Here is a 10,807-nt window from a genome sequence, read left to right as displayed (position 1 = left end):
TCCAAACCACAGGGGCGCCTTCTCCTGTGGGGACTGCTCCCGCGTGGTCGCCTCTCCCCTCCTCAGAAGGCACCTGCAGGTCTTCCTGGACTGCCCCTCGCGACCCCAGTGCACAGTGAGGGTCAAGGTAGGAACCGGCGGGAGCTCGTGCATCCGCGTCCACCTGCTGCGCGCCCCCTTCACCCGCGGCCGGGACGGGGCTGCATCTCCTGCTCTTTTCCTGGGAAAGGGGGCAGGACTCCCCCGAGGGGCCGCAGCCCTCCCCTGTCTGACTTACGGCTCTGCGACGGAGGCTGGTGGCTTAGAGTCACATGTCAGGTCTCAGTGGGGGGGGTCGCTCCGGGTGAGCGGGGCTGGGGTCCTGACCCCGCCCCGTGGCTGTTCTTGCAGCTGCTGCAACACAGTATCTCTTCGCTCCTGAGGTTTGCCGCCTGCGAGGACGGGGTAAGTCGGGGCGCCCAGCCCAGGTGCGTGTCCTTTCTCTCCTCCCCCGTGTCCCTTGGCTGCACGGGCCGTCCGTGTGCCGTGTGCGAGCTGAGAGTCCGGACTCTCCCGAGACTCGGCCAGGCCTTCTGCTTCCTCTTCTGACTCATGCCCGAGTCTGCTGACAGGATCCTTTCCCTTTTGGAATCGAGGTTATTTTCTGATCGGTCTTGCAGTAGACACACGAATCTGTCCCCCGGCTTTGATTATGGTAAGTCAGTCTTGAGGTTTCAAGTTAAACCTCCTGCCACGGTTTCACGTTAATAGGACAATTACCTGAGACGCACATTTTTCTAAATTGCTGGGTATTCTCTAGTCTGAGTGCCTGGAAACTTGACTGTTATTTCTCAGATCTGCCCTGTTACTGTGGTGAGCTTTGTAAAGAGGTGTGAGGCTTGCTCCTCAAAGAAAGCACTGCCTGAGCACACATACCTTCCCTTTGGCCCTCATAAACGAGAGGTCTGTCCTTGTCAGAGCCTTGTGAAAGCCCCGCAAGTGGCCTGTGGAATCGCTGAGCCCTGGAGAGAGTGCTGTATCTGTGCCCTGCTGGGATCCACATCCAGGTGGCAGACATGGGCCAGCTCGTGAGACTGCTGTGAAAGGGGAGGCTCACACTTGCAGAACTTTCTGATGGGCTCCCAAAGCGAAATGCCAGCTCTGATGCCAGCCTGAATTTGGAGGCTCCCAGGCTGCTCTCCCCGGCTGCTTGCCAGCCCTGTCCCAGCCCCTCCTGGGCTTGGGGTGTAGGGGGAGAAGCAGCCCTTAACACTCTTTCATGTGCATCGGATGTCAGAATTTGGAGTAAATTGGAATGTGGACAAATCTGTGCACAGAACCTTTAAGGATCCCTGGTCTGACTGTGGTTCCAGCCCTGATTCCTGGCCTCACGTATCTCTTGAGAGCAACTTGGTGACCCCGCAGCGCAGACCTTCGTCCGGGGGGCCTGCTGCGCGGTGGGGTTTGATGTTTGAACCAGGCTGTAGGAGGGCTTATAGACAAGCGTGCCTGATTGTGTGACAGTACCGTGTAAGTTAGCGTTTGTGACGGGCCGGGCGCCGTGCTGCCCGCTGTCCTCGTGCCGCCTCACCTCCTCCCCAGCGTCCCCGTGGGCACAGCCCCCGCTGCCTGGCAGATGTCGGGGCGGCCCGCGGCACGCTCCCTGCCGGATGCAGAGACACCCGCAGAGCGGGGCCGTCGCTCTGCTCACCACCTGCAGGGTAGCCAGCCCGGGGAGGGCCAGCAGGGGCCTCGTGTGTGGGGCGCTCTCGTGGAGTCCTGCGTTTCACGGGTGGCGAGGCCGCGGTTCCTGGGACTGTAGGTGCTTAGGTGAGGCCGATGGGGTGGGAAGTTCCAAGGTGGGGCTGCAAACAGGCACTGAAGCCGGCAGATCTGGGTCATCGGAGAACACGTTCCTCTGGAGGGTTGCCGGGGGAGTCCTGCTTAAGGAGAACACAGCAAAACGAACCCAGCAAAGCGCGTGGCTGAACGCCTGGGACGGCACCCAGAGCACCTGCCGGCCCTGCGGTTACTCAGGCGCCTGCCTCCCCTGGGCCCCCGGCTCCCAGGAGGGCAGCCCTCAGCCCCCTGCTCCGTCCAGGGACCTGGCAGGAACTCGCATTCACGTGTCGCTTCGGATGGAGGCAGGCCGTGCCTCCCCCACAGTAAACTTCTCGACTCCTCTCCCGCTGCTCCTAGAGACACAAGAGGCGGGCGTGCGGCCCGGCTGGTGAGCGCCTCGGTGACCCTGCGTGGCTGCTCTGCTGTCGGAGGCGAGGCCGGTAGGACTGGGGGGCGCCGAGCTCCTCACCCCCCGCTCCCGCCCCCCGGTCTACGCCCGGTGGATTCTCAGGCGTTACGCTGACCTGGAGGGAAGCGGACACCTTCCTTCCTACCTGTAGGAGAGACCTCCCGGGGGCATCAGCCACGAGGCTCATCTGGATTCTGTCGGTTTTCAGGGTGAGAAGGTACATTCGCCAAAATCCAGAGAATCAGATGAGGACTTTCCACGAGAACCGCGGCTCCACTCCCGGAACAAAATGTGCCGCTTCTGGTCCGGCACACGCACGTGCCTTTAAAATAGAGGCACATTTTACACACACGCGCGCGTTTGTATGACCGGCACATGTGAGTTTGCTGGTGTGATTGTTTTAACTTCTCCGTCTTAACTTCCCCCAAATATAATGCATAGTGTAATGTCCATTTATAAACGATACAGTTATTATGGAAAACTGTAGCTGCCAACCCTGACACTTCCAAAAGAGGGTTTCTGCGGACTTTTCTTCCAACGCTGAGGCCCGTGCTCGTACCTGGCCACCTGGGCCCACACCCACGCGCAGGTGCAGCCCTCAGAGCCAACACCGCACATCCAGCATCACGGCGTCCTCCCGGCCCTGGGTGGGGACTGCCCTCCCCGGCGTCACTGTCGCCTTCCTGTCGTCGTGGGCTCCATAGAAGCCCTGGGAGTGACCTTGACGTCTTGGCCGCGGGAGGCCTCCCCACTGTCCAGTGGCATCTTCTCCCTCCCTCTCTCCGCCTGCCTGGACCGGCAACTCTCAGCCCCCCTTCACGCGGCGTGCCACCAGGAAAGCCGCAGCTCCCCGCGAGCCACGGTGGGGAGGCCGTGGCTGGCTCGTAGGCGGGAAGACAGGCACCGCGGTGAGCTGGCTTTAGGGCAGCGTCCACATCCCAGACCCATCTGGACGTTTACTGCTTCAGAATGAGCCGTCTCAAGGCTCGGTGCTTCCACACGGACTCTGCACACAGACCTGCAGTCTGGACGAGGCTCCACGGGGCAGCAGCTGGTGCCCCAAAGCTGGGCTGGTGCCCCAAAGCTGGGCTGGTGTCCCAGGAGGCCCTCCTGTCCCCGGCTGGCCGCTGTGCTCCTGTCGGCTGGGACCTTCCCGGGCTCTGGCCAGACACCCACACGGCCTGGACGCCCTCGCGGCATGTGTCTGGGTCCCGAGCCGAGCAGAAGATGGGCCCCGGTCCTGACCGAGCCTGGGACACACTCAGTGCCCCTCCCTTCCCACTCTGTTCACAAGAAGCCAGTTGGCCGCCCAGCCTGGACCCAGGGGGAGGGCAGCGAGGTGCCTGTCAAGGAGCTACAGACGTGCCAGCTTCGGCCATGTTGTCTGACACCCGCCCACCCCCCCGAGGCCCTCTGCCAAGACACCATTGGTGGAGGGGCGAGTTAGCAGTGAGCTCAGTCGCCACAGACGCCCGTCAAGTGTCTGGCACAGAGGAGGGCTGAGCGGTACTCCTGACTTACCCTGCAAGTGGCAGCAAAGGAGTTTCCGAAAGAACACGTGACCTTCTAGGGCTTCAGTCTCTGATACAGACCAATAAACCTCTCTTTTCAGCCCCACCCCCAGAAGAAAGTGTTCTGAGGTGTGATCCACAGAGACCAGGAGGGCACGGCACACCTTGCCAGCCTGCTCACCTGGGGCCCCTGCCGCCCGCGGCTCTACATTCCCGTGTAGAAATGAAACTTGCCCACAATTAACCAGTTCCCTACGAAAGTCGTCATCCAACAATGTGAAGGAAAGGCTTTCTGTGGCATAGGAAGAGTTGTTTAGCTTAGTGTAACTCTGGGAGAAATGGGATCCTGTTAAGGAGGGAAGTTTGGGGCAGAGGAAGTCCTTTGACCAGAAGTGTTGTCGAGTGGGGAAGTGGGGTGCAGCGGCAGGCGTGACGTGTGCCTCCTGCTGGGACGCAGGGCACGGCCCTTCCCACGTGCTCCCCCCACCCCCCCCGTTTCTCTCCTAGGACGGCCAGCTGGGAGATGCACATCCTTGCACCCGCTAACACGCACTGATCACAGATATTCTTTATGTTCTCGTGTAAAAACTAACTCGGCTACCAGAAAAAAGCGGTTCCTTCCTTTGCTGCTATTGCAGCCTCTTCTCTCCTCTGGAGAGGGGTCATGGGCCAGGGAAGGGCCTTGTCCTCTGTCTTTGGTGTCCTGAGCCGATGGGACAGCACGCCCAGGGCTGTTTGCTTTAACCAGCCTGCCTCTTATCCCTGCAGAGTTACGAGGTGAGGAGTGTCCTCGGAAAGCAGGTGGGGCCGATAACCTGTTTCGTCCGGTCCATCACCACCCTCCCGGCCAGCTGCGTGGGACTGGAGGAGGTGGAACTCCTGAGCGAGGGGGGAGCGTCTTCAGCACACCGGCGGCCGCCGCAGGATCCGTGAACTTTACAAAGTGGCTGCGACTGGTGGTGGTTCGGTAGTTATTTGTTAACTCTAGGCAGAGTGAATGTACTGTATGATCTTGAAGTGGAGCTTCGACTGGGGCAAATGTTAGTAAAAGGGCTTTGTAAACTGTAAATCAAAGTACTTCTTTCTGCGATGATACATGTATTTTTATTGCCTTTCTGCAAATTTAGGAACACGATAAGAGCTTAAATAAGCTTGAGGTTTTCATTTTGTATGTACCTTAGACAATAATATAGTAGAAAAAGTTATTTTGTTCTACTGTAATTCTAAAGTGTTCAACTTTTACAGTGATTCAACGTGTTTTTCTTATATTTCTTTTAACATTTCCCCAAAGAATTACCCTGCCGAGTGTAAACCTTTGTCCTCTATTGTCGTATTACTGCTCTGCACAGTGTCCAGCTTAAGCGCTCTGCAGTTCAGTATTTTTTGGAAGATGTTCTGGGGAACTATGTCAGAGGTAAAACTGTTTCCCATAAAGTAGAGATAAAGTGACTGGCCTGATGATAGCTCCTTACGGAGCGATTGACATGTCTGGTTAGTCCTGCCGGGCACTGCGCAGGATTACGCCGCCGCAGGAGAGCTGGGTAATCGTTCACCTTGTTGGCAGAGATCTGAGTTAAAAGTAAAACCATGGATTAATTATCTCTGGACACTGAAGATTTTGCGTTTCCTCCCTTACGACAGTATAATCATGACAGGCCACGGTTAACTAATTACATAATATAGACGTAGCAGCCAAAACCAGGGAAGGCTGCCTAGTACCCACTCTCATGGGGGAAAGGCAACGGCTTTATTTATTCGTCCAGATTAAGCTTTGAAACATTACCAGTACCGGCAAGGAAGCCGATTTTAAGTCGCTTTGTGACCGTCCTTTCCTTTCCTTTCCATCTCCTATATGACTTCTGTACTTTATGCACTTTGAAAATCTACTTGAAGCTGTCTACAGGACTGAGGAAAGTGAAAGCAAATCCCATGAAAGCCAAGATGAGTGGGACTGGTTTTTGGATAACCTGAGCCCTCCTCTCCCTGCCCCCGACTCGAGGTGGAACCCGCTCCGGCCGGTTCCCGACACGTTCCCGGGGCGCCTTCCACCCGAGCGGGTCTCGCTCGGCAAGTTAACCGGCACGTCCGCAGGTGGAGTTTGGCCTGTTGGAGAAGCAAAGCGACGGTCTTCCAGGAACCCGGCCCCGGGGCACACACCAGCCAGACGCGCCCTCCCCGGCCAGTCCGGAGGGCCGCGAGCGCAGGAATCAAGGTGGGTCTAACACGCCTTTATTCTTACAAATACTGTAAAAATCAGTATAAAAAAGTGAGCATGCTCAGTCTTCTCCTCGTATCTACAGTACAAAGGTCTGTCCGAAAAGTCTCTTTTACGAATGTACCTTAGCTGCCTCCTCGGGCGTAGGATGCAGAGAAGCTGCCGTCACAGTAACTTAGGGTCCACGCGGCAGCTGTCCGAGTCCCGGCCCAGCCCGGGGGTCCGGCCCGGCGGTTCCAGGCACTGCGGCCGCAGCCCGCACGGCCCCCGCGTCACCGCGCGTCCGCCGCCCCCGCGCCGGGCAAAAAGGGCGCGCCGGGCAGCTGCTTGAAGAAGCGCCGCAGGCCGGCCAGGTCCCGCGTGAGCTGCTCCACGCGCTGCTGGAGCTTCTCGTTCTCGGCCGAAAGCTCCACCAGCTTCTGCTGCATCTCCTGGTTGCGCCGCTTGGCCTTGTCGCGGCTCTTGCGCACGGCGATGTTGTTGCGCTCCCGCCGCTGCCGGTACTCGGGGCTGCCGCGGTCCGGGCCCCGCTTGCCCGCTGCCTTGTCGCGCGCCGCCCCGGGAGCTGGGGGCGCGGGGCTGCGGCGCGGCGGCTCGGGCGACGCGGGCGGCGTGGGCTGCGCGGCGGCCGCCAGGCTCACCACCGTCTGCGCGCACGCGGCCACCTGCGCGGGCAGCAGCGAGCCGGGCGCGTCGCCGTCGCCCCAGTCGGGCTCGCGCTTGAGCGGTCGCGGCGCGGGGCCGGGGCCCGCGGGGCGCGCGGGGCCCCCGGGCAGCAGCTCCAGGGCGCCCGCCTTGTGGTTGCTGTTGAAGAGGTCGGCGAAGAGCTCGTCGTGGCACAGCTCCAGGGTGGGCACGGCGGCCATGGAGTCGATGTAGGCGCTGAAGTCGATAGCGCTCTCGTCGTCGTACATGGCGGGCGCGGCCGGCTCGGCTCCGCGACCCAGCTTCCCCGCGCGGCCGGGCTCGTAGAAGGCGGCGGGCTCCGCAGTCCAGGGCGCGCCGCGCGCCGGGCCGTCCAGGCTGAAGAGCGCGGCGCTCATGGCGGCGGCGGGCCGACGGCGAGCGCGGTCCCCGGGCGGGCCGGGCGCCGCCTTTTCTAGCCGGACTGACGCGCACGCCCCGCCCCGCCCTGGCCGCGGACCGCGGGACCCCCGCCCGCGCGCCTCCCCCGTGCTTCCTGCCCGCCGGCCCGGCCCGCGCAGCGCTGCCGGGAACGACCCTCCCTCGGCCGCGCCTCCTCCTTCCTGCTGGTGGGTCGGGGCCCCCGCGCCCGCGGAGCTGGGGCGGAACCAGAACGGGGCCCGGACCAGCGCGCGGGCTAGGGCCCGGGGGCGCTCCCCCGCGGCTTCAGGGAATTAGGGTCTCGCGGCTTCCCGATCGCGGGGATGGCGGGGTTCGAGACGCTGCCCCGCGGGGTTCCGCCTGGTCCGGGGGGCGCTCTCCAACCCCGCGCGCCTGGGGCCGGGGGAAGCCGGGAACCACGAGCGCGCGAGAGCTCCGCGCCCCCGGAAAGCCCACGAGCGCCCGGGAGCTCCACGCTCAGCGCCCCACGAGCCCCGCGCCCCCGACGCTGCTTCCAGGTCCACTAGAGCAGTGCCATCTTGCGGTGACGTCTTACTTCAGTCCTGTCTTTAGTTCCAGGCTCTTTTTTTTTAACGCTGTTCAGTATTCCAAAAGGAAGTGCCTTTCGATCCAAAGCATTGGGGTGGGTCCCCTTTAGGAGAAAGATAAGGTTTATACTAGCAGCTCTGACAAGGTGTTAACTTGCTAGCTCTTCACGTTGTAAAATGCAGGAAAAGACTGAACTGGCTTTGTTGGTCAACGTTTCCAACAATTGGGGTCAGGCATTTCGGGTCAGTTCTAGTTTTCACATCACCGTCCCTGTTCAGACCTGGTCTCTGTCCACATCCTTTCTCATTTCGTTACTTCCCAACACCAAACGCTCCACAGTATTCCAGAGGTGCCTTCTGATGACGGCACCATGGGATACTGAATAGGTTTTCTAGAAGGACAGACATAATACGCTAGAATTACTCAGGGGCCGTGATGTGGATGTCACACGATTAAATATCTATTAAAGGTAAAACCCAGGAACACGTAGAGTGTGGTTCATGCACACCCAGAGGAAAGACATATATCTATTTTGGAAGCCATAAAAACACTACTGAAGCCCTCTCCAGTCAGGGAATGCAAAATAAATAACAGAGAACCATATTCTCATGAAAATAATTCAGTGAGATGATTAGTAGATTCAGATGTCCAACTGGGATTGAGCTTGAAAGAGATGCTATGCCCATCTTTTTTCAACGTATTAACTAGTAATGATAATGTTTAGATTTAACAGTTTTCTTCCCTTTTACTGAAAAAGAGAAAGAAGAGGTCGTAGACCAACAAAGTAGAGATTTGTTACGACGTTTAACGGCAAGTGAAAAACTATTAAAAATACAATAGAACAATTTAAAGTTTAGCTTCTGTGACAGCAGTTGTCCACAGTCATTTCTTGAATGTCTCCACTTACTGTCTTTTCCTAACTCTACTGTTAATTTGTCCGAGATAAATACAAAGTTGGTTATGATTTCTGATTGTTAGGAATCTTGAGCCTGTGTTGTTCTGAGGAGAACTGTCTAAAGGAAGTAGTCAAAGTATTCCTTAAAAACTTCGGAGCCTTGGACTCACCCGTGTTTATGAGGAAGTTGCTATGTTCAGCTTAGTTGAGTTGTTCAAATGCAGGACTTCATGTGGACTTTCTAAACACATCTGTCCTTTAGAAATTCAGGAGGCTGGACGTGCTCTAGCTGTGGGACACTGTCGGGATTAGGAAATCGGGCCGGCTCATTCATAACACGAAGGGGCCATACCTCAGTCCTCACGAGGGACCACTTCCGGATGCTTCCTACGGTGCAAGATACGGGGCAACAACAGCTCTCCAAATGAAAGTCTGGAACAGTGAAAATGGTTCTGAGCAGTGCCAGTGTCAAGAGGAGGGAAATTGTGACTTCAGCGCCCTCTTCAGATGATGATTCTCAACTATCAGATTACTTTTGTTCATCTTCTGGCTCAGGAATAATTTTAACTGTATGATACGTTCTCATGTGTTTTGTGTCAGACAATAGTGAGGTTACAAATACAGGCTTTTGGGATAAACCCGATTTCCAGTATTTTGTGTGTGTGTGAAAGGAAATATGAGGGCCAAAAGAATAAAGCCCCTGGGTATTAGGGTCACACATCCTTGGCACTGCTAAAGCCTGTGTATTTTACTAAAAGCCTACTGTGATGGGTAGAAAATTCTGCATTCACTTCAGCCTCTCGAATTTAAGAGACAGATCCCACAGATTACAAAGTAGCCAGAGCTGAAAACAGTTACTTGATTCTGTGAGTCAGGTGTCCAGCCTGCCGTACACTTGGCTCATGTTCCCAGTAATAAAACACGAGGAGGAGCAATTCGCCTCCCCAGCCTGTTATTCCTGTGAAGGGGATTCAGTCTCTCAGGCACACCTGTCAGCCCTGCCACAGCTCATTGGTATTGTGATAGGAATGGTGCTGAATCTGTAGATTGCCTTGGGTAGTAGTATGGTCATTTTAACCATACTGATTCTTCCAATCTGAGAACAAGGTACATCTTTCCATCTGTTTATGTCATCATCAAATTCTTTCATCAGTGTCTTACTTTTCAGATTATATGCCTTTTGCCTCCTTAGGTAGGTTTATTCCTAAGTATTTTATTCTTTTTGATGTGATGGTAAATGGGAGTGTTTCTTTAATTTCTCTTTCTGAGATTTCATTGTTAGTGTATAGAACCGTAACAGATTTCCATATATTTATTTTGTATCCTGTAACTTTACCAGATTCTTTGGTGAGCTCTAGTAGTTTTCTGGTGGCATCTTTAGGATTTTCTATGTATAGCATCGTGTCATTAACAAACTGACGGTTTTGCTTCTTCCTTTCCTATTTGGATCCTTTATTTTCTTTTTCTTCTCTGATTGCGGTGGCTAGGACTTCCAAAACTATGTTGAATAAAAGTGGTGAGAGTAGGCATCCTTGTCTTGTTCCTGATCTTAGAGGGAATGCTTTCATATTCTCGTAGTTGAGTGTGATGTTAACTGTGGGTTTGTTATATGTGGCCTTTATTATGTTGAGGTAGGTTCCCTCTATGCCTGCTTTCTGGAGAGTTTTTATCATAAATGGGTGTTGAATTTTATCAAAACCTTTTTATGCATCTATTGAGATGATCATATGGTTTTTATTCTTCAATTTGTTAACGTGGTGTACCACGTTGATTTGTGGATACTGAAAAATCCTCATATCCCTGGAATAAATCCCACTTGATCATGGTATATGATCTTTTTAATATATTGTTGAATATGGTTTGCTGGCATTTTGTTGAGATTTTTTGCATCTGTGTTCATCAGTGATACTGGTTTTGTGATGTCTTTGTCTGGTTTTGGTGTCAGGGTGGTGGTGGCCTCATAGAATGAGTTCGGAAGTGTTTCTTCCTCTGCATTTGTTTGGAATAGTTTCAGAAGGATAGGTGTTAACTCTTCTCTAAATGTTTGGTAGAATTTGCCTGTGAAGTCATCTGGTCCGGGACTTTTATTTGTTGGGAGTTTTTATTTTTTATTTATTCATTTTCTTAAATTTATTTTTTTGGCTGCGTTGGGTCTTTGTTGCTGCGCGCGGGCTTTCTCTAGTTGTGGCGAGCGGGGGCTACTGTTCATTGCAGTGCGCAGGCTTTTCATTGTGGTGGCTTCTCTTGTTGTGGAGCATGGGCTCTAGGCGCATGGGCTTCAGTAGTTGCAGCATGCGGGCTCAGTAGTTGCAGCACGTGGGCCCTAGAGTGCGTGAGCTTCA

The 10,807-nt window shown here is 55.3% G+C and overlaps 2 protein-coding genes across 2 annotated transcripts; one reads left to right on the top strand and one right to left on the bottom strand.

Annotated features, from left to right (window-relative positions):
- Position 1: 1 nt before the first annotated feature.
- On the top strand, positions 2-5,953 carry LOC129392836 (DNA repair-scaffolding protein-like; the record flags this gene model as incomplete). Its single annotated transcript, XM_055091114.1, has 3 exons — positions 2-127; positions 391-444; positions 4,510-5,953. Coding segments are annotated over 3 exons (345 nt in total), but the record flags the coding sequence as incomplete, so codon positions are not given.
- On the bottom strand, positions 4,820-7,037 carry CEBPD (CCAAT enhancer binding protein delta). The gene is made up of 2 exons (XM_024127044.3): positions 6,081-7,037; positions 4,820-5,309 (listed from the first exon to the last, which is right to left on the bottom strand). The coding sequence occupies exon 1, from the start codon at positions 6,997-6,999 to the stop codon at positions 6,229-6,231; it is 771 nt and encodes a 256-aa protein (XP_023982812.1). The 5' UTR covers positions 7,000-7,037; the 3' UTR covers positions 4,820-5,309; positions 6,081-6,228.
- Between the last annotated feature and the right edge of the window lie 3,770 nt (positions 7,038-10,807).

This window comes from Physeter macrocephalus, chromosome 15, assembly GCF_002837175.3.
Source record: "Physeter macrocephalus isolate SW-GA chromosome 15, ASM283717v5, whole genome shotgun sequence".
Lineage (NCBI taxonomy): Eukaryota > Metazoa > Chordata > Mammalia > Artiodactyla > Physeteridae > Physeter > Physeter macrocephalus.
Note: the sequence above shows the minus strand (reverse complement) of the source record. Positions and strands in the feature narration are given on the sequence as shown.

Bases quoted from the DNA above. Each gene is read 5' to 3' on its own strand.
- CEBPD (XM_024127044.3), bottom strand. From the start codon at position 6,999: ATGAGCGCCGCGCTCTTCAGCCTGGACGGCCCGGCGCGCGGCGCGCCC.